This window comes from Vulpes vulpes, chromosome 4, assembly GCF_048418805.1.
Source record: "Vulpes vulpes isolate BD-2025 chromosome 4, VulVul3, whole genome shotgun sequence".
Taxonomy (NCBI): domain Eukaryota; kingdom Metazoa; phylum Chordata; class Mammalia; order Carnivora; family Canidae; genus Vulpes; species Vulpes vulpes.
Window position 1 is genome coordinate 70,316,952 of NC_132783.1, and position 24,349 is coordinate 70,341,300.

The 24,349-nt window shown below is 38.9% G+C and overlaps 1 protein-coding gene across 11 annotated transcripts in view; it reads left to right on the forward strand.

Moving 5' to 3' along the window:
* The first annotated feature begins 353 nt into the window (after positions 1-353).
* BICC1 (BicC family RNA binding protein 1) overlaps positions 354-24,349 on the forward strand; it is a 270,924-nt gene continuing 246,928 nt past the window's right edge. For 4 of the 11 annotated variants that reach the window (XM_072756030.1, XM_072756039.1, XM_072756033.1 and 1 more), the window contains exon 1: positions 354-1,030. Coding sequence is in view for 4 of the 11 variants with exons in the window: in XM_072756028.1 (XP_072612129.1) it covers positions 1,473-1,662 (190 nt within the window). In the remaining 7 variants the exon portion in view is untranslated. Of the gene's footprint in view, positions 1,031-1,184; positions 1,663-24,349 lie in introns of those variants that run through there. The other 7 variants (XM_072756032.1, XM_072756035.1, XM_072756038.1 and 4 more) reach the window with 5 other exon arrangements.

Sequence of the window (24,349 nt, forward strand, 5' to 3'; positions counted from 1 at the left end):
TTTTGTGGAAATTATGTGTCAGTACATGGACCTGGGTTTGATTCTTGACTCCATTTTCTGATGCTATGTGACCTTAGTCATGTCACTTGACTTCCCAGAGTCTTAGTTACGTCATCTGTCAGCACACCACAGTACACAGCACAGTCAATTCTTGTTAACCAGGTTTCTGTTGACCCTAAGTATAACTTGTCCCTTGCGTAAGCCAGTAAGCCTCCCTCTGTGGCACAGTAACAGCTTTCTCATTCAACCCCCACCCCCTTGAAATGAGAATTTTTTTTTTTTTTTTTTTTTTTTTGCTTTTGGTCACAAAACAAACAGGGATGAATCAGTGTGAATGCAAAGTAGAGTTCTGAGGGCATTACTGGTGCAAGCAACTTTCCTTTTCCCTGCCGCTACAAGTCCAAGTTTACAAGTGGCAATGGGTGGTCTGGCCTGGGCAGTTAGGATCATATGGTCATTTGCTGGTCCTCATCTATGAGGCTGACCTTGAAAACAGAGAAGAGCCCTCGGCCCCTGACAAGACAGGCTGCCCAGATGCCAAATGGATTCAGCTAACCACCATTTCCATCTCAGGGGCTCTTTTGTCTCCCCCCACCCCCCACCCCGCCACCTCTTTAAAATCAGCTGAATCTATTCCTTTAGAATCACATAGAAAATGACTCCCTCCACACCTCATTCAAGAAAAAAAAATCTTCCCTCACAATAAAGAGTAAGCCTCTTGTGCAGCTGACCACTTCGCCGTGGAAAGAGGAGTGATCTAGGAATGAACTGGGCGAAAGCAGTGACCACAGCGATGTCTGCAGGAGATGGACACTGTTTCTTCCGCTAGTCTTCCCCTTTCTCCCTCCTCCTGTTTCCAACTTGAGCGGCCGACCGAGGCTGTGAGCTCGGCGGAGTGGTGAGCCTCTGTACGGAGGGGGGCTGCGCGTGCATTGGGTGTGCGTCCCGAGCTGTCGTGCTTAAACCCGCTGAGCGCGTTTGAGGAACCGCGAAAATACGCGCGGGGGGCAAGCTTCGTGGCGCGTACGTGGTGAGTGTGCGCGCGCGAGGGTGTCCGAGCGCCGGGGGCGGCCCGCCCGCCGCGGCTCCCCGTGGGCCGGCGGGGCCAATGAGCGCGCGGCGGCCGGGGCGGCGGGCGGGGAGGGGGCGCCGGGGCCCTGCGGATGGAGGCGCTGGCGGCGCGGCGCGCTCATTCCGCGCGGGCGTTGCTGGCTGGGGGAGGCGCAGTCCGCGGCCCGGGATCGCGGCCGGGACTCGGGGCGGCGGGCGGCTCGCGGGGCTGGGATGCGCCAGGGGCTCCGTGGCGGCGGCGGCGGCGGCGTCGGCGGCGGCCCGGGGACGAGCTAGCGCCGCGGCGCGGGGAGCCAGTCGCGCCCGGCCGGCGAGCGGAGGCGGCGGCGCAGGCGGAGCGGCGGCCGCGGTCGGAGCCGGAGCCGGAGCCGGAGCCGGAGCCCGAGCGCCGCGCGCCCACCATGGCCGCCCAGGGCGAGCCCGGCTACCTGGCGGCGCAGTCGGACCCGGGCTCCAACAGCGAACGCAGTACTGACTCGCCCATGCCGGGCTCCGAGGACGACCTGGTCGCCGGGGCGCCCCTGCACAGCCCCGAGTGGAGCGAGGAGCGCTTCCGCGTGGACAGGAAGAAACTTGAGGCCATGTTACAAGGTGGGCATCCCCCGCGTCCTCGGGCTCCCGGACGGAGTCCACACTCCTTCCCGGCCCTCCCGGCCCCGCGCCCCGCTCCGGCCCACAGTCGGCTTGGGCTCCCCGGCCCGCTCCCCCGCGAGGCCGCGGGACTCTCCGCCCTAACACGCCTCGCGGGTCTCCAGGCGCCGGGAACCTTGGGCCCCTAACTTGACCGGCTGCAGAAAAGCCAGAGGCCGAGTTTGCGCCGGCGCGCCCGGTTGTGTTCTCGGCTGCCTGGGAGACGCCAGCTTACTCCGGACACCCCGGCTTCGCCGCGGGACCCACCGAGTGCGCACGGAGTGTGCGTGACTCTCTCCCCACTCCCTCATAGCCTTGAATTCTAGCTGCGTCCCTGTGTCTCCTCTTGTCAGTATCCACTTCCTCCGGCCGAGGGGCCTTGTCTAGCTGTTGGGAAACACTGCAGATGTCAGGGCTTAAGATAGGAGTGTCCCCCCCCCCCCCCCCCGCCGCGAGGGAGAGGGGCCTGGATGGGGGTCAGCAGCCAGAGCGTGGGGACTGTGTCGGGGTCGTGCTGCTGGGTTGGAGGACCTGCGTGTTCATCTGCTGATAGGCTTGTAACACATCTTGAGTCACACTCAGTTCATAAAAATCTTCCTGTGCTGTGAGTTTCTGCCTTACACAATTTTTTGTGTGTGTGTGTGTGTGTTTTGTTTTGTTTTGTTTTTTAATTCCCTCGTTTCTCTGGGACTTTCCCAGGCACAACAGCTTTAGGACTGGAGACAAGTTCTGAGTTTTATAATGGGGGGATGGGAGTTTTCAGAGTGAACGCTAAAATGTCCAAGGTCATTTTGGCCTTCCTTAAAAATGTTAATTACTAGTTTATCTGTAAGCCACCAGTGTGGTCATTTCCCTCATCTAGAAAAATAGCGGTAGTTTGAACGACTGTCATTCTTAAAGTACTGTACAGGACCAGACATTAATTTGACTCAGGATGTATGGTGGATTCGTTCAGTAGGTAGCGTCCTTATTATCAAGAGAGGTGTGGAGCTTTCCAACTTTCTTTTGTGGCTTGATGCCACAAAAAGTCAACTAACTTTGACTTTATCAGTCAGTGCATCACAACATGGGAGCTATTTAGCCCTCCGTGGAAATGCAGTGGCTTTGAAAGACAATTAAGCAGGTTATTTTAAGAGAGAACAACATGTTTTCCAAGACAATAACTTGGTAGAAACAAATAAGAGTGTTTGGCTGGCGTTTTTTGGATGAGCTACAAACTCATCTGCCTTGTTGCTTATTTTTATTGATAAACATCCCTAGGGCTTATCGTGTCTCTCTTTTTTTTTTTTTTTCCCACCCTTAAATTATATAATTTTCTAAGAGAGTTACTTCTGTGGTAAATCGTTCAAATAAGAATATCGTATAGTGGATTTAGAAATTAGAGTGGTTTTGGAAATTAAAGTTGTATTTCAATAATCCATTTTAGTTTCATTTGTTCCATGGTTCTTTTTGCCTAGTTTCTGATTCTAAATAAAATATTAAGTTTATTCAGAAAAATACTGTGAGATTGTTTCCCACATGAGTTTGGGATAATGTAAAGGGTGGATCTTCTAATAATACTATGTCTTCCTTACCTGTTCATCTATGCAAATACAGATAGTGATAAGCATTTAGTTTCTAGGCAGCCCTCCTGTATAACTTGAGTTTTGGAAGTGGGTTTCTTTTTTCAATTAATTGATTTTTATTTAGAATAAAATGAAATATGGGTGGTGTATTTTTTAAATTTGAAGGTATGCTACTCTGACATGAGGTGGTTTGAAACTGCTGCAGTGAAAAAGTTTTGTTTCTCAGGAAGTCCTAACAGTTAACGTTTCTTCAACAATCTATGTATAATGAAATATTTACATTTCAGCCCCAAAGAATTCTTTAATGATTGAACATAGTGCTTTGATTAACTTTCCAGAAATCACCAATAAATGAATTATGCCTCTGAGAAGGTAAATTTTGAACTCATTTGACAATAGAATGGTGCATAGTGTACTCAGACATTTTGTGATGTGTGCTTCCTAGTGTCAATTATGTAAAACAACTATGTTTGAAGGAATGAGACAAGTTTTCTGAACCAAATGTAATTCTGGGTCTCATTGTTTTAAACCAGGTGATTATAGCAAGAGTGGGCACTGGAATCAAACCTAGATTCACGTCCCACAGACGTTGGGAACGTCATTTAGACGTTCCAAGTCTAAATGAACGTTGGGACAGTTCCTGGGCTCTCAGTCTCACTCTGCCTATCTCTAAATGGTGGATTAGTATTTCTCTAATACTAATAGTTGATTAGTATTAGCGAATGATAATTGTATTTCTCTTGGGGTTTTGGAAGAATTAAAAGAGATAATTCCTGATAAGCTAAAAACTTGCTATGCTGTTTGACAATTAAGAGCTTAATGTATATTATATGCTTTTATTGTTGTTAATAATAAATATTACAGCATGGATTCAAAAGATTTCCTGTGCCTACTATAATTTCTGACGTATAGGGTATACTTTAAATTTGGAGAAACAAAAAATTTTGCAATCTCATATTGGGAAAGTAAAATAGAGACTAAGGAGGTTTGCAAGTATTCTAACATTGTTAGATAATCTTGGGTGTAAAACTTTTCATTTGCAAAGTGTCAAGTAGGTAAAGTATTTGTCTAGTTGGGTTTCTGATTATGTGAATCTGGTTTGCCATTTTTCTTTTCATAATTGCCTTAAAATATGTGCAGATTTCCAGTTTAAAGCAGGATAAATAAGATTATCTGTCTTGAAGCCTACATAGTGCAAATTAGTGATTATAATGCTTGGAATTTGTTTCTAGAGAGACTGTCCTGGGGGCGAGTTAATCTTTAATGGGTTGTATTTTTATTAGTAGAGAATTTCTTCTATGCAATGGACCAAAAATTCAGTGAGGTTAGAATATGGGCAATAGGGCACTGATCAAAGAAATGAAATACCATTCTTGGATGATCAATGAATCCCAAAAGAATTTCTATGCATAAAAACACCATACTGAAAATGTAGGGAAAAAATTGTTAGTTTTTCTTTTCTTTCTTTCCTTTGTGTGTGTGTGTGTGTGTGTGTGTGAGATAACCACTTTGGAACAGCCTTGCAGAATATCTGCCATTTTTGTTTGAGTCTAAATGAAGATTACCACTTTTGTTAGTTACTGGTTTTAAAAATGGGAATTATTTTCAAGTTTATTGAAGTTTATGGTCAGCCTGGAATGGACACCATGGACAGCACTGTTTAATAATAAAGAAAAATTGTTTTTAATTAATTTAATACTGATTTTCAAAATTTAGATTTCATGCCTTGTGTGAGATAATAGTATTGATTCATTCAAGTCAAATATGAGTTATGGTATGTAGAGAGAGGGAGGAGAATAGTATAGAAAAAGTCTGGGAGAAAGTAGGAAATAAATAAGTCAGAAGAGTCAGAAATAGTCTTGGTGTTTGGTAGGGACCCAAGAGGCAAACATGGAATATGTATATTTCTTTCTCTCTCTCTCTCTCTCTTTGGTTGTTTTACATCTTACTGTTATACTTTTCTTCTTAAGTTAAAAATCATACAAAAAATTCCTGCATTCATGTAGAAGCAAAGGCATTTTCCAAATTCCCAATCCCTTGTTTCATCATAGAAAGAAGAGTTACAAGGTGGGAAATGGCCTGTTTTTACGAACTGAGGTTGACATCTGGTGGGCTTTTAGGATATTGCTGTGAAAGACTTTAAAAACCATGTTGCATTTTTACAATAATAGGCACAATGGGGATCACTTACTTCTGCTTACTTGAGTAGAAGAAGCAGTCACTAAGGTTATCAACACATCATTGATTAAAAGTAAGAGCAACAAGTATGTTATCTCTTCCAATTTAGCAAGTGAAGTGAATCTTTAGGGACGATGGTCTTATTTTTTAGATGTTTTATGGGAAAAATGTGAAGCAAAGTGTCTGGAAATTGAGGTGTACTGAAAGTGAAGATAAGAGCTAAGCTGAGTATAGTTTTATAGCTAATGTTGGACTAAGGCTAATACAACAGGAATAAATCAAAAAACTTGATGAAGCTTAGTGGTTAAAAGCACAGGGCTCTGGGCCAGATATGGATTCAAATCTTAATGCTACCTTCTAATAGGGAACCGGGGAAAATTCTTCACCTGTGGCTCTCTTTCTGAAAGGGGGTTTTAGGGCATCTGGGTAGCTCAGTGACTTAAGCATCCAATTGATTTTGGCTCAGGACATGATATCAGGATTGTGAGATTGAGCCCTGCAGTGGGCTCCGTGCAAGGTATAGAGCCTGCTTGAGATTTTCTCTCCCTCTGCCCCCCGTCCCCAATAAATAAATACATAAAATAAAAAGGGGTATAATAGTTCTTGCATCTTGACTGCTTGTGATGATTAAGAGAAAAAGATGTAGGTAAGCATCACAGTGCTGGCCTTATAGCTTCCTGAAGCTCATTTATTATTGCTTAATAAATGAATAATAACTATAGTCATTATAAATCATAGTCCATAAAATGCACATTCCTATGTTGCAAATGAAAATCAAGTATATTGGAAAATGAATTAAATGGTCTTACGATAAGTAAATATTCATAGCTATCTAAATATTCTTGGCCTTACTGGCAGCTCATAGTGTGATGAGTATATTAGCTTCTTGTAAAGGTGGTTGAGTATATACTGAATAAAGCTATATAAGAGATGAGTATGCAATTCTAGATTTCGCTCAGAATGAAAGGGCTTTACACCCTTGTTAGTTGTCTAGTTGTCCTTGCCTGGAGTATTTTTCATTCTTTAAAGGGTCCTAAATAAATTACTTCTGACATTTTTACTAAAGACTAGCAGCAAAATCAGTCTCCTTTCTAGTTTTATGTTGCTTTGAACTTGTCATTCATTGGTGTCTAGAAAGAGACTTTTTTCAAAATCTGTGCACAGGCTTACATGTTGTATTTGTTCACTTGTAAAATGGGGACAGTAGTCCTGTCTTGGGATGTTGTGAGCACTGAATGAGATGATGCATGTGAAATGTGTAGCCCAGTGCCAGGCACATGGCACTTTGTGGATGTTAATGTAGCAGCAGCTCTGTGCCACGTGACGGATAAAGATTTTGGAACACTAGAGAGCAAATGCTTGCTTTTATTTTATTTTATTTTATTTTAATTAATTAATTAACTTATTTTTAAAGATTTTATTTATTTATTCATGAGAGACACAGAGAGAGGCACAGACACAGGCAGAGGGAGAAGCAGGCTCCATGCAGGGAGCCCGATGTGGGACTCCATCCAGGGTCTCCAGGATCACACCCTGGGCTGAAGGTGGCGCTAACCCCCTGAGCCACCTGGGCTGCCCAAATGCTTTTAAAATGCTTTTAAAACAACTACATGTCAATCCATTTTGTTTAGGGGAAGGGATGATTTATTTTTGAGAAGTCTTTCTCCTGTCAGAGAATCCGTTGGGACAATGGTAGTTGAGTGTGAAAGCAGAATTGAAGGATAAGATCATGTTATAAACAATGAAAAAGTGCATTGAAAATTGTGTAGCTTGGCAGTATGAAGCCCAGGTGCTGCCATCAGAGTTGGCTGGATCGGGGTATTAATGTCACCTCAGCAGGGCCCTATAAGGGTAGCATGAGACGGGCATTATGTCCCTGTCCTCGGGACGAGTAAGCACTCTCAGTACATGCATGTGCTCTCAGTAAGTATGATCTTTGCGAAGACTTGTGCGGTGTTGGTGGAGTTGATCATTGATAAGTTAAAACAGAAAGGTTTGTCATATGGCTGATTTTAATAGGCAGGTATATATTTGGCTGTGACTAACAGAAAACTGAACAGAGTGGCTTAAACCAGCCAGGAGTTTATTTTCCTCACCTAATACAAAATCTGGAGCTCAGGGGTCCACCCCTGAATAGTTGCCCCAAGGGCATCAAGGAGCCCAATGACTACCTTCCTCACCTCTGCCATTCCCAGTCTGTGGCTTTTGGCCTCATTGTTACAGAAACTAGCTGTCTGTGCCTGGAGGTGCATCTTCGGTCTGGGGAGGGGAAAAGAGGAGAATAAACATTGTTTTCTGCTCAAGATTTTGAAGAACCTAAACATTTTGTAGATGTTACATATTTATAAATCCATTTCCTACCTACTAAGCTACTAATAACTATAGGTGATGAAAACATTATTTGTAATAAGTATTATTATTATTATTATTATTTTTTAAAATTTTTATTTATTTATGATAGTCACAGAGAGAGAGAGAGAGAGAGAGAGAGAGGCAGAGACACAGGCAGAGGGAGAAGCAGGCTCCATGCAGGGAGCCCGATGTGGGATTTGATCCTGGGTCTCCAGGATCGCGCCCTGGGCCAAAGGCAGGCGCTAAACCACTGTGCCACCCAGGGATCCCTGTAATAAGTATTAAATCCCACTGGCATTTATGATGCTGGCATATACAAACGTAATGCTCACTTTCTAGCTATATAGTAGTTTCTCTGTTACGTTAAATAAGATAAATCACACATTAGTGTATATATTGAGTTTATCTGAAGCTTAATTGCATCTCTTCTATAGGAAGATGCTCAAACATAGGATTTGAAAATTAGCCATTGAAGTTATTTTTTCATTATGAAGGTAATATGAACTTATTTTTAAAAGATTTTATTTATTTATTCATGAGAGACACACAGAGAGAGGTAGAGACTTAAGCAGAGGGAGAAGCAGGCTCTCTGAGGGGAGCCTATGTGGGATTTGATCCCAGGACCCTGGGATCACGTTACGTCCTGAGCTGAAGGCAGATGCTTAAGCACTGAGTGACCTAGGTGCCCTGGTTATATGAACTTATATAGAATACTTGAAACAGATGTAAAATAGAAGACCCAAAAGTCATCCCTAATCTAGCAATAATCACTATAAGTGTTTTGGGAATCTAGCAAGAACCACTTGTAGGATTTTTGGGAATTATTTCCTGGTCTTTAAACAATATACGCACACATAATTTATTTTATTTTATTTTATTTTTATTTTTTTCTTTTTTTTTAATTATGGTATAACATTTTCATGTCTCTAGTTGGTAGTGTGTTTTGTTTGTTTTTTCTTTTTTTAAACTTTTTTTTAATTATTTATTTATGATAGTCATACAGAGAGAGAGAGAGAGAGAGAGAGAGAGAGGCAGAGACACAGGCAGAGGGAGAAGCAGGCTCCATGCACCGGGAGCCCGACGTGGGATTCGATCCCGGGTCCCCAGGATCGCGCCCTGGGCCAAAGGCAGGTGCCAAACTGCTGCGCCACCCAGGGATCCCACATAATTTATTTTTACGGCAGATTTTGAATTCCTACTGTATCGCAGGTACAGTGTTAGTGTTAGGCTTTGGGGATGCAATCAAAACCAAGATAGATTTGGTTTCGTGTCTTGTGTTCCTTACATTCTAAACTGGGATCACACCCAGTTTTTCACTTACCATTGTGTCATGAGGATTTTCCATCTCATTAAAGATTTTTGAACAGCATGGTTTTATTTTATTATTATTTTTTAAAAGGTTTTATATACTTACTCATGAGAGACACAGAGAGAGGCAGAGACATAGGCAGAGGGAGAAGCAGGCTTCTGTGGGCAGTCTGATGCGGGACTTCCTCCCAGGACCCCAGGATTACGACCTGAGCCAAAGGCAGACGCTCAACCACTGAGCCACCCAGATGTTCCTGAGCATGGTTTAAAATGAATATAAACTATCCCCTTGACATATCATACTTTGCTTAAACCCTATGACATAAGCATTTATGATAAAACTTTTCCCAGGAGGGGAAAGAGCCTAGGGTTTTTACTCAGACTGACTGGGATTCAGATCTTGGGCAGGTTAATAACTCGTGCTTGGGTAAGTAAATAACTTCTCTGAGCCTCAGTCTTTTTATCTCTGCAGTCTTTTTATCTCTGCCTCAATAAAAGTATTGAGGATTAGAAATACTGTGTATAAGCCAGATGCAGTGCCAGATGCAGTGCATATACTAAAAAAAATGGCAGATGGTGAATATTAATATTGCTGTCCCAAACACTCTCGCCTAAAAGCATGGCTTGCATCCTGAATATTCTCTCATGAAAAATTTTTACTAGTGAAATTTTGGGGGCAAAGGGCATGGATATTTTAAGAGTCTTGATAAAGTTTGCAAAATTATTTTCGAAAGTTTCATAGGTTAGGCAGAAGAGACAACAGATTTGCAGGATGTCTGCTCCTTTTGCCTTTGATCTTACAACCTGGCTTGTTTGGGCTAGTAAGTGTGAGAAATTAGGATGTAATTGTTGAATTACCTATCCAGATTTAGAGTTCTATATGTTTCTTTCACTAAAAATTTTGAATGGTGTTTATTTTACCTGATTAACATGTCAGATTCTTAAAGTCTGTGTGCATTAAAATTACCTGAGAAGATTGTACAGAAACTCTGGACTTGTGTTGGAGATACTGATTGTGTTGGTTTGATAATTTCAGTAGTGGTTGGAATCTGCATTTTGAAAAGAATCTCATGTGAATCCAATGTAGGTGATCTAGGGCTACTGCACTTTGAGAAGTGTTGCTATATGGTTAGATAATGATGGCCAAAATTAGGAAGATTCAGATCCTTTTCTTTCTTTGATTTTCTTTACTCTTGAAGCTTATACTTTCTCCATGTTAAACCATCTTGAAGCATTTTAGTCTAGGAGCATAATTTATAACTGGCACAGCATTGTTTAAAGTAGTTGTTGTATGGGACCTGGGAAGAGCCTAAACCTGTGGGAGGATATATTCCTGCGGGAGAATATATTGTTTTTATTATGGCACAGCAGGCTCAGAATAAATTTAATTTTCCTACAGATTCCCATTAAATTCGTTATAATAGATACCTATTCAATATATTATGAAATAATTTAAAAGGACACATTTGTTGTTACAGAAATTTAAAAGGCAGTGTGAAGGGAACTTTTAAGAATAAAAACAGTCATCAGTAACCCCAGTATACTGAAGCTATTTTCATTTTTCTGCCTTGAAATGTAGTTTTGACATACATAATAGTTTTGACTATTTGCATAGTTTATGTAGTTCATGCTATAGTATTAACTACTACTTTGTATTTAGTATTTTAATTTAATATATTAAATGTTTTTGTATTTCCTTTTTTTTTAAGATTTTATTTATTCATGAGAGACAGAGAGAGGGGCAGAGATACAGGCTGCTGTTGAGATCTGTGTTTTACAGATAGAGAAGCTAAAAACCCTTTAAACTTGGGGCATCGGTTTCTTTTTGGAATTCTTCGTGGGACTAGACGCTAGTTTTCTTCTTAGGGTTGTTGCAGAGTTGAAACTCTTATGCAGTGTAGAGATACACCAAATCTCAATCTAAGATGCTAACCTGTCCTCCAGAATAGGGTAGTGTTTCCCCTAGTTCCCTGATGAAATGCAGAGGAATGTGGTAGTAGGTGCACATTTGGGTTAGAATTCTTGGTGAGATTGCACATATTCCAAAGCTTTGCCTTGTACTAGCTTTGGTTAACTTTTCTGTTTTCTTCACGAAACAGAGATAATAACATCTCTCTCCCAGGACTGCAGTGAAGATTACATGATAATTTGTGTAAAGTTGGCTCACAGTTGATTCTCTGTACATGATCTGTTTGTTTCAAATTCATCTCTTATTCCTCTTCAGCACCTAGTCCAGTGCAGTGTTTATGACCCATGAATAAATGATCCATGGTGGAATTGGACTAAAAACTGCTCATTTTGGGCTATGGACTTGGCATTGATGACCTCCTGGAATGGAACTTTAAAGGTAGGGCATGTACTTAGCCTTAAGATATATCCCAGTTCTGCGTTACGTAAATAAGGCATAGTAATTGTCCACACGCAAGGTGGTCTTTCTTTACTTTTAGTCCAGGAGCTATGTAGAATGTTGTACTATTAGTGATACATTAGTGCAGAGATTTGAATTGAGGATATGGAAAATAATTCAAGTGAGGTTAATGCTGAGTAATTTGTCTCTGTTTCTGATCTGAATTAGTTTTATACATTGAAATTTGTCAAGGGAAGTATAATTATTTATTTAGATGTAGATACTGCATTATCTCTTTCTTACAAGAATACATCTCCAGATACTTGTTTAAATATGATTTTAAAGCATTTCAGATAAGAGCTAATCTGTTTTTGAAATAACTGGTCTTTTATGTTAATTGCTCATTGTACTAGGATAGTCACCGACATATTTTTAGTTAGAAGAAAGTAAACCATTCCTCTCAAAAGAGTGGGTAACCAGGAGTCAGGCGATTTGAGTTCATTATCCAGTCTTGCCATTGACATTTTACAAGTCATTTAACTTCTCAGGGTTTTGGATTAGATTTCCCTAAAATCCTTTCCAGTTTTAGTGTTCCAAGTATTTTGCATACAATACAATAAGAACCCAATAGTGCTTGGCATGGTGATAGAAGCTCACTGAGTTTACATACATAAGTCGTTTGGGTAGGAATTTGCCTTTATGAGTACCATACACATGAGCCTTCACAACCAGTGGGGGAAGAGGGTGGAATGAAGACAGTTGGAGTATCCTGGTTTGGAGGAGCAAGTATTCATAAGACAGCTGACTGTGAGCTCTGTTGATGTCTTGGCAGTTTTCAGTGTCCTGTGGGCTAGGTTCCCTAATTTAAGATTTTCTACTGACCAGGATGGCAGTGCTAACCATAGTTGAAACTTGTTGGTGTTGACTTAACTGATTTAGATGAACAAAGGAGATCATGTGCTTCCCCATGTAGCATCTTTTTGTCACATTTTCCTTCTTCTGTAACATGTCCAGTTTTCAAGCTTCATGTGCCAAGATTTAAACATGTCATATAAACCACTACAGAATCATGGCAGGGAAATGTAATAATGTTCATTAGAGTAAAATCTCAATTAAAAAATATGTATTTTAATTTTAAGTATTTTCAGAATTATTTTAATTACTTCTTCATTATTGAGCTCTAACACACTATTTATCTTTAGAAGACCACTAAAGCTTGTATTATATATTTTTTGAGTTGGTCCCTTTATCATAGTCTGAGCTTTTGAAGTACCATTTAAGCAAAAATCAATATTTTGGTAAGAAATGGCTGTCTTTTAAATTGCTTGATTATAATGATCTAATTTAAAAAGCCAGAAAAGTGTTTAGCATGAGTATTACAGGAGGACTCATATAAATAAATGCTTATTTTAATCCAGGGGATTGTTTTTCTTCATTTATTTTTTACATTGGTAAAGGAAACCCAAGATTAGCATAAATCTATAGGGTTTTTATTATTTTTGTTACAGGGGTCTATAATTTAGTAAAACATTGCTGGCAGTCATACTGTCACCAAAACAGAAAGATTGCCTTCAAAAATATATTTGCTGTCAATGAATGGACATCTGAGATACATTATCTATGGAAAGTGTATTTGACTACATCAAAACATCTAGGCTTGAGCAACAAAATATTATAAAAGTATATTTGAATTTGAAGGAAGTTCTGCATAAATGATTAGCTTTAAAGCTTGTGAAAAGTGTTTAATTATAAATCATTAGAAATAGTGAGGCTATCTGAAAAACCCAATGGGCAATTGCTGTGTTTAAAAAAAATCATGAGGTGATGTTAAGGGACTTCACAAATGAATAAAGCTTTTTACCTTTAAGAGGAATACAGACTAGGGGCAGCTCTGGTGGCTTAGTGGTTTGGCGCCACCTTTGGCCTGGGGTGTGATCCTGGAGACCCGGAATCGAGTCCCACGTCGGGCTCCCTGCATGGGGCCTGCTTCTCCCTCTGCCTGTGTCTCTGTATCTCTCATGAATAAATAAATAAAATCTTTTTTTTTTTTTTTTTAAAGAGGAATACAGTCTAGTAGAAGAGAGGAAACCCTCCTATACACAATAACAGAAAAGAAAAGGAGATCCCATGGAGTAAGGTCCTGCTTAAATAATGTGGTTCTTAGCCTGGGGTTGCCTACCTCTGTCCCTTAAGATTAGGGCTTGCAACAGCTATCTTATTTGGGAAATCCTCTCAAGAAGAGGTGAGGGAATAAGGAGAGTCAAATGGGGAAGAAAAAGCCAAAGCCAATACAGTGATGCATTATTAACTTGGTTACCACTAAGGGTGACTACATTTAGTAGTCTCAGAGTCTACATCCCTAAATCATTCATCTAAGGCACTAAAAGAAGTACTTGTCTATAAGCTTGTATACATCTTTTGAGAGGATTGGGGGTTGACCTATGAGGTTTGCCTTCTCTGCACTTCTGGGTTACATTTGTGTGACACCTCTTGAGCCTGCATGCATCCAACCAGCTCCCATAGCAGGAAGTGAGAAGTCTGTCTGGTATAGGCTTGAGATGAGGTCTCTTAACAAAGAATGAGTTGACACCTGCACACAGTCATTACTTTTAGTTTGGAAAGAGAGTGGAAGAGATGGAGTGTAATGGAGGTGAGATAATGTATAATATGGTCTGTACAATACAAAAGCTGTATGTATTTTAAATGCAAAAAAAATTTTAGAAAGTGGGAGATAGAAGTGAATGTCAGTACCTTTTATTTTAAACCAAAGAGTAGTCTTTACTGTAAATTTTTGGTGACTGCTGTTGTGTATGTTTCTGTTGAGTTTGTTATAATGTGAGAATATAGAAATAGACTGGTCTGTGGTCAGAAAGATGGTAGAATAGAAAGCTCCAGAACTCACTCCCCTGTGGAAACACTGACTTAGTATTCAGTCCAAAAGCCAGGGATCCCTGGGTGGCGCGGCGGTTTGGCGCCTGCCTTTGGCCCAGGGCGCGATCCTGGAGACTCGGGATCGAATCCCACATCGGGCTCCCGGTGCCTGGAGCCTGCTTCTCCCTCCGCCTGTGTCTCTGCCTCTCTCTCTCTCTCTCTGTGTGACTATCATAAATAAATAAAAAGTTAAAAAAAAAAAAGCCATTATGACCGTGCCCAGGCATACTCAGAGGCAAGAATAGCTGCATTGAAGTGGGTCAGAAAGATAGTTTCATTTTATTAGTATCAGTCTCTCTTGCAGGCTAGTAAAGCTAGTGATTAAAAGGAAAAGCCCAATATGCTGCTTGTCCCTTGGAAGGGAAAGAGAATAGTGGAACATATATCCAGTGTTTTCTTGGAGTGGGGGACTACTTCAGGAGTTGGTTTATATTTTGTTGCTTGACTTGGAGTGCTGATGAGGAACTGGTATACTTTGGATGTCTGGGGCATCTTAAAACAAAAGAGAGCTCAGCAGCTTGTGATCCTGCCAGAGAAACTGCAGTACTGTAGACAAACAACAGAGGGAGAAAGAGACTAATGCCTCATGAAAAAGAAACTGGAAAATCTCTCAAATTGGAAAATTACATTAGCCCAGAGAACATGTGTCCTTGTAAAATGTTTGAGAGGCCCCCCAAATCTCTAGCTAGGCTGACTGATAGAAGTCTTCCAATATACAAAGCCAGTCTATAAAAATTGGGGGAGGTGGCTGCTTTTTTAAAATGCAAAAATCACAACAAAAAAATATGGCACATAACAAGGCACATAGAAAAAAGTGGGAAAATGTGGCTCAATAAAAAAAAAAACAAAAACAAAAACAAAATAAATCTTCAGCAACTGAGCCTAAAGAAATGGAGATCTGTGAATTACCTGACAAAGATTTAAAAATAATTGTCTTAAACTCAGTGTGCTTCAATAGTTTAATTGAGAAATTCAGTAGAGGGGATCAACAGCAGACTTGATAAAACAGAAGAAAGAATCCGTGAACTTGAAGACAGTTCATTTGAAATGATCAAATCAAAGGAATGAAAGGAAAAACAAATGAAGAAATGTGAAAAAAACCTAAGGGACAGATGGGACACTGTCAAATGGACCAATTTATACAATATGGGAGTCTCTGAAGAGAAGAAGAGAGATGAGTTTCTCTGAAGACACAATGACAGAAAACTTCCCAAATGAGGAAGGAAATGAACATTCAAATTCAAGAAACTTAAAATATTCCAACTAAGACGAATCTGAAGAAGTCCATACTGAGAAACATTATAGAAAACCCAAAAATGGATTCTCAACTTATGGTCAACTAATCTTTGACAAAGCAGGAAAGAATATCCAATGGAAAAAAGATAGTCTCTTCAACAAATGCTGTTGGGAACATAGGACAGCCACATGCAGAAGATTGAAACTAGACCATTCTCTTACATCATACACAAAAATAAAATGGATGAAAGACCTAACTGTGATATAGGAATTGAACAGAATCCTAGAGGAGAACACAGGCAGCACCCTCTTCTACCTTGGCTGCAGCAACTTCTTGCTAGATATATCTTCAAAGACAAGAGAAATAAAAGTAAAAAATGAAGTATTACAACTTCATTGAGATAAAAAGCTTTTGCACAGCAAAGTAAACAGTCGGCAAAACAAAAAGACAACCAACAGAATGGGAGAAGATATTTGCAAATGACTTATCAGATAAAGGGCTAGTACCCAAAATCTGTAAAAAACTTATCAAACTCAACACCCAAAAAATAAAAAAATCCAGTCAAGAAATGGCAGAAGACATGAACAGACATTTCTCAAAAGAAGACATACAAATGGCCAACAAATACATGAAGGAATGCTCATCATCATTTAGCATCAAGGAAATACAAGTCAAAACCACAATGAGATACCACTTCACACCAGTCAGAATGGCGAAAATTAACAAGTCAGGAAATGACAGATGTTGGTGAGGATGCAGAGAAAGGGGAATGCTCTCATTGTTGGTGGGAATGTAAGCTGGTACAGCCAGTGTGAAAAATATTATGGAGGTTCCTCAAGAAGTTAACAATAGAGCTACCTTACAACCCAGTAATTGCATTACTAGTTTACCCAAAAGATAAAATGTAGTGATCCAAAGGGGCAATTGCACCCTAGTGTTTATAAACAGCAATGTCCATAATAGCCAAACTATGGAAAGAGCCATCGACTGATGAATGGATTAAGATGTCCATCGACTGATGAATGGATTAAGAAGATCTGGTGTGGGAATCCCTGGGTGGCTCAGCGGTTTAGCGCCTGCCTTTGGCCCAAGGCGCGATCCTGGGGTCCTGGGATCGAGTCCCACATCGGGCTCCTGGCATGGAGCCTGCTTCTCCCTCCTCCTGTGTCTCTGCCTCTCTTTCTCTCTGTATGTCTATCATAAATGAATAAATAAATCTTTAAGAAAAATAATAAGAAGCCTTATAGGGAGAAGGGGGCAAAAAAAAAAAAAAAAGATCTGGTGTGTGTGTGTGTGTGTGTGTGTGTGTGTGTATGTATGTATGTATGTATGTATCTATCTATCTATTTATCTATCTATCTAATGGGATATTACCCAGCCATCAAAAAATTGAAATCTTACCATTTGCAATGATGTGGATTGAACTAGAGGTTATTATGCTAAGCAAAATAAATTAATCAGAGAAAGACAATTATATGATTTCACTCCTATGTGGAATTAAGCAGCAAAATAGAGGATCATAGGGGAAGAGAGGAAAAAATAAAACAAGATGCAATCAGAGAGGGAGACAAACCATAAGAGATTCTTAATTATAGGAAACAAACTGAGGGTTGTTGGAGGGGTGGTGGGTGGGGGGATGGGGTAACTGGGTGACGGGCATTAAAGAGGGCACTTGATATAATGAGCACTGGATGTTATATGCAACTGATGAATCGCTGAATTCTACTTCTGAAACTAATAATACATTGTTAATTAATTGAATTTGAATTAAAAAAGACATTATAATCAAACTCTTAAAAGTCAGGACAATCTTGAGAGCAGCCAGAAAAAAACAGCTTATATACAAGGATGCTCCCTTATGAATATCTGCAGATTTCTCAGCAGAAACATTATAGGCCAGAGGGAGTGGGATATACACAAAGTGCTAAAAGAAAAAAAAAACTGTCAAACAAGAATACTATATCTGGTAAAACTGTCTTTCAGAAGTGAAGGAGAAATATAGATCATCCTGGATAAATAAATGCTGAGGAAGTTCATCACAACTAGATGTGCCTAACAAGAATTGTTAAATGAAGTCCTTTAAGTTGAAATGAAAGGACACTAGATAGCAACACAAAGCATATATAAATATAAAGATCTTCAGTAAAGAAAATACCTATAGGACATGTCCCTATAAAAAAAGATCAATGAAACACGAAGGCAGCAAGAGAGTAAAAGAGGGCTAAAATATCTGTAAGATATATAAAAATCAATTAACAAAATTAAAAAAGTAAGTCCTTCCCTATCAGCAATTATTTTAAGTATAAACAGAGTAAACTTCCCCAGTCAAAAGATGTAGAGTGGCTGAATGGATTTAAAAAATGGGCAACTCTGTATTGTTTATAAGAGACTCACTTCAGGTATAAAGAGTACCCAGGCTGAGGGTGAAAGAAAGAGCAAAGATATGTCATTGTAAATAGAAACCAAAAGAGAGCAGGGGGGATACTTATACCAGACAAAATAAACTTTAAGTTAAAAACTGCTACAAGACACAAAGAAGGTGACTATCTAATGATGAAAGGCTCAGTTTACTAAGAAGATGTAACAGTTGTATGTACCTAATAGCAGAGCACCTAGTTGTGTGAAGCAAACATTACATTGACAGAAGTGAAGGGAGAAATAGACAGTAACACAGTAATAGTGGGATATTTCAACACCTCACTTTCAGTAAGGGGATAGGAGAACCAGACAGAAAGCTAGCAAGGGAACAGGACTTGAACAACCTGATAGACTAGTTGGAACACTCCACTCAACAACAGCAGAATGCACATTTTTTTCTTAAGTGTATGTTGAATATTCTCTAGGATCACATGTTAGGCCATAAAACTATTCTTAAATTTAAGAAGATTAGGATCATAGTGGCGGGATCCCTGGGTGGCGCAGCGGTTTGGCGCCTGCCTTTGGCCCAGGGCGCGATCCTGGAGACCCGGGATCGAATCCCACATCAGGCTCCCGGTGCATGGAGCCTGCTTCTCCCTCCGCCTGTCTCTCTCTCTCTCTCTCTCTCTCTCTCTCTGTGACTATCATAAATAAATAAAAAATTAAAAAAAAAAAAAAAAGGATCATAGTGGCTATCTCTTTTGACCACAGTGGAATGAAACTAAAGATCAATAGTAAAGGAAAACTGGAAAATTCACAAATATGTAAAACAAACAAACAAAAACACACACTCCTGAACAGTCAGTAGGTCAAAGGAGAAAACACAGGGGAATTTAGAAAATATCTTGAGACAAGTGAAAATGAAGACAAAAGATAAAATGTGGGATGCAGCAAAAGCAGTAGTACTAAGAGGGAAGTTTATAGTGGTAAATGCCTATATTAAAAAAAGAACAAATTTCAAAGTGATAGTCTAACAACTTAGATCTAGAAAAAGGAGAAGGGATCTAAACCCAAGTTTAGCAGAAGGAAGGAAATAGTAAACATTGGTAGGGGAAATCAGTGATATAGAGAATAGAAAAACAACAGCAGAAAAACCAATGACATTAAGAGTTGGTTCTTTGGAAAGATTAATGAAATTGAAAAGTTCTTTGCTGGTCTATGAATAAAATGAGACTCAAATAACAAAAATCAATCATGAAAGTGGAGATACTACAAATGATGCCACAGAAATAAAAAAGATCATACAGGACAACTGTGAACAATTATATGCCAACAAATTGGATAACCTGGAAGAATTGGTTAAATTTAGAAAAATATATGACCTACCAAGACTGAATCATGAAGAGATAAAAAATCTGGACAGAGCTAGAATTGTTACGGAGATTGAATCAGCAGTAATCTTCCAATAATGAAAATCTCAGAACCAGATGGCTTCCCTGGAGAATGATACCAAACATTTAAAGAAGAATTGAATCCAGTTCTTTTCCAACTCTTCCTAAAATATGAGGAGGAGGGAACACTTCCAAACTCATGCTGTGGGACCCCCTGATGGCAAAGTCAAAGATACTGTAAGAACTACAGATTTATATCCCTAATGAACATTGATGCAAAGATCCTCAAAATATTAGGAAACTAAATTCAACAGCACATTAAAAGGATTCTACATCATGTCCAAGTGAGATTATTTCTGGAATGCAAAAATGGTTTAACATGTGAGAATCAATCAGTATAATTTACCACATGAACAGAATTAAAGGACAAAACCCACATGATCTCAAGTGGGTAGGAAAAAGCATTTGACAGTATTCACCATCCTTTCATGATAAAACATTCAATAAACAGAATAGAAGGAAATTACCTCAATGTAAGGAAGAGCAAATATGAAAAGCCACAGCTAATATCACTCAGTGGTGAAAAACTAAAAGCTTTTCCTCCAAGTCAGGATGCCCATTCTAACCACTTCTATTCAGTAAAGTACCAAAAGTCCTAGTCAGAACAATCAAGCAGGGAAAAAGAAGTAAAGCATCCAAATGGAAAAAGACGAGGTAAAATTATTTCTGTTTGCAGGTGGCATGATCTTGTATGTAGAAAACCCTAAAGATGCCATACACACAAAAACTTAGAGTAAACTAATTTAGCAAGGTTGTAGGATACAGAATGAAGACACAAAAGTAAATTTGCATTTCTATACAAGGACCAATCTGAAAATAAGAAAATAATCCCAAATATAATAGCATCAAAAAGATAAAATACTTAGGAAATAAACTTAACTGAGGAGGTAAAAGGTTTGCATATTGAGAACTACAAAATATTGCTGAAAGAAATTAAAGAAGATGCAAATAAATGGAAACTATATATGTAGTTGAAAGGTTTAGTATTGTTAAAATGCCCTGCCACCCCAGGTGATCTACAGATTTGCTGCAAATGCTATAAAAATCTTAATCTCATGTTTTTCAGAAATAGAAAAAAATTCTAAAACTCTTATGGAATCTTAAAGTGTCCCAAGTAGTAAAGTCAGTCTTGAGAAAGACAAAGTTGGAGGCCTCGCACTTTCTGACTTCAAAACATATTATAAAACTACAGTAATCAAACAGTATGGCACAGAGGCAGACATACTGACCAAAAGAACACAACAGAAAACCCAGAAATAAACTTTCCCTTATTTGGTCAGAAGATATTTGACAAAGGTCACATGATAGGAAAGGATAGTCTCTTCCGCAGGCAGTGTTAGGAAAACTGGAGGTCTGCAGGCAAAAGAATTAAGCTTGGACCCTTACTTTACACTATATACAAACATTAACTAAAATGGTTCAAAGACCTAAATGTAAGACCTGAACCTGTAAAACTCCTGGAAGAAAACATAAAGGATGGGCTTTGTGCTGCTGGATTTGGCAGTTATTTTTGGATATAACACCAAAAGCATAGATACAACAAGCAGTAATAGACAAAAGGTATGATATTAAACTTAAAAACTTCTGTGCAGCAAAGGAAACAATCAACAGAATGAAAAGGCTACCAACAGAATGGAGAAAATATTTGCAAACTATGTATCTGATAAAGGATTAATATCCATATTATAGAATTCCTACAACTCAGTAACAAAACACAAAATTATTAAAAAATTGATAAATGTTTTGAATAGCCATTGCTCCAAAGAGGATGCACAAATGACCAACAAACATAAAAAGATGCTCAACATCAAATAATCATTAAGAAAATGCAAGTTTTTAAAACCACAATGAGATATCACCTCCCAGGCATTAGGATGGCCATTATTCAAAAAAACAAAAACAAAAAACAAAAAACAAAAAAACAAGAAGTAAGTGTAGGCAAGTATACAGAGAAATTAGAACCCTTGTGCACTGTTGACGGGAATGTAAAATGGTGCAGCTGCTATGGAAGATAGTATGATGCTTCCCTGACAAATTAAAAATGGAGTTATATATGACCTAGCAATCCTATTTCTCAATAGATATCCAAAAGAATTGAAAACATCCATTCAAAGAGATAGCTGCACACTCATGTTCAATGGAGCATTATCCACAGTAGCCAAGAGATGGAAGCAACCTAAAGTCCATCAGTCGATAAATGGAGAAAGAAAATGTGTGTGCACGTACACACACAATGGAATCTTACGTTGCCTTAAAAAGAAGAAAATCTTGTCATATGCTACAACATGAATGAACCTTGAGAACATTATTGCTAAGAGAAAAGTAAAATAAGCTAGTCACAGAAGGACAAATACTGCCTGATTACACATATATGAGGTATCTAAAATAGTAAAAACTCTCAGAAACAGAAAGTAAAATGGTGGTGCCAGGGGCTGGAGGAGTGGAAAAGAGGAGTCTGCTCAGTTGTTACAGTTTCCATTTTGGAGATGAAAAACTTCTAGAGATCTGTTGCACAGCAATATGCATATAGTTAACACTATTGTACTGTTCACTTAAAAATGGTTAAGATAGTAGATGTTACATATTTTTGACTAAAATAAAAACCAAAAAAGAAAAAAAAAACCACCCTGTATGTTGTCCTCTTACTTTTTTACCCGATAAGACAGATTTTTGCCTTAGGTAAACCTTTATGAACAGTCACGATCTTTTAAAAACTTTAAAAGTTGGAAAAGAGAAAGCAAAAGGCACTTGAAAAATCATACTAATTCTTTACCTTTTGTTAATAGTTTAAAAAGAAGAGAACTTTCTATATTTCATAAGGGTGAAAGTACTCATCCATTGAAACCTGAACCATGAGTATTTCCTTCTGAGAAATGCATGAAAATAAATCGGTATGAAGGCAGAGTCCTGCAGTAACTGGAACCTTGTAATAGCATTTACATTTGGTATTAACATGGTCATACAGGAAAAAAGATTCAGGTTTTTCAAGCTCTCAAATCCCAAATGTGCTGGATAGATATTTCTTTTAAAAAAATAAACATACAATATGGATTTGTGTGACTTGAAGTTTAAAATAAATGTTCTTGTCTTCCATAGTTAACAATTGTAAGAATATCACTTTCTCAAGTTCCTATATTTTTAAAGTGGAATAGCATGGTTTGGCTCCGCTACTAAATTAAGTTGTTGCTGGCTTGCACATAATTGTAACATTGGTTACACTATAATCTTTATCTCCATTGGAAAATATGCCCTATTTTCAGTGTTTGTTTCAGGGTTCTTGGCTTGAAATTTCTGTTTAGCAACAAAGCATTGATTTGTATGTGTGATCTGTATTCATCCAGAAAGAAAAGAAATAGAAATGTGTTACACTGTGTTACAAATATACATTCAGAAGTGTGAAAAACATTTAGTGCAATATTTTCTTAATTGATAATGTTTCTAGTTATATACATAATGTATATACATAACATGTAACAAACACATATGTATGTGTTTATATGTTATGAATTGAATTGTGTCCACTCAAAATTCATGTTGGAATTCTAACCCCTGCTATCTTAGAGAGTGACCTTGTTTGGAAATAGGGCCTTTATATAGGTAATCGAATTAAAGCGAAGTCATTAGGGTAGACCCTAATCCAGTGTAACTGGTGTACTATGAAAAAAGGAGAAATTTGGACACACACAGATTAGAGGGACGATATTGTGAAGAGCTATGAGTAGAACCTGGCCATCCCTCATACCTCTCAGAAGAAACCAACCTAACAGCACATTAATTTTGGACTTCTAATCTCTAGAACTGGGGATGCAAAATTTCTGGTGTTTAAGCCACCCAGTGTGTGATTACTTAGCTTATGGAAGTATTAAGAAACTAATGTGATGTATTTCTCTGTAGTAAAAATCAGAATTTAGTCATTTAGCTGAAGCATGTAATCTTAAAACAGTTTAACATTTTTTACTTAGTATCTCATAAGCACACTCAAGAAATTAAAGTTGTCCATGATAATGAAGCAGTTAGATTTGGAAAGTGAATCCAGGACTTCTGACCCTACTTTGCAGGAATATAAATTAGATCTTTTCTTATTCAGGAGTGTATGAGTTTGTGTAATTTGTAGCAGTGTCAGAGTCCACCAGAGACCTAATAGTTTAGAGAGGCAGAATCAGAAACAAATTTACTCTCATCCAGCACCAAACAACAAAAACAGAAAAATCAAAACCAAATCCCAAAACAAAACCCTCAAAATTATACATATTAGAATAAAATTTTCTGGAGATTAGAAATAGATATCTTCAAATGATCAACTTTCCTACTGCCCCAGCTGTTAGTGTCTTTTTACTGGACTCATGTCATGAGCGAGTGGAGAATTCAATACTTGGAAAACTGGAAGAAGCAGCATTCTCTCAGCTATCTGCCTTTATATTCCCTGGCAAAACCCAGGTATCCTGTGCCACGTATCTGAATAAACCCACACCTGAGGTTACTACATCTGTCCAATGCAGGAACACATCAGGGTTCCCCAAACCTTTCGGAAAAATTAGAGATAGTGATTGAGAAGAAGAAAGCTATCTTAAGTGTTAGGTATTTTTGTTGTCGCTGTTGGAGGTTGGGAGAGGTTAATTTTTGGGTGAAAAAGTTCTATACCGGGCAGCCCAGGTGGCTCAGTGGTTTAACGCCACCTTCCACCCAGGGCGTGATCCTGGAGAGCCAGGATCGAGTCCCATGTCGGGCTCCCGGTGCATGGAGCCTGCTTCTCCCTCTGCCTGTGTCTCTGCCTCTCTCTCTGTGTCTCTCATGAATACATAAATAAAATCTTAAAAAAAAAAAAAAGTTCTATAGCTACTTGAATTTTGTAGGCTAAGATAGTGAAGTCTGTTAAACTGGCTTGACCAATGATTTTCACAGTAATTTTTAATTAAAAGAA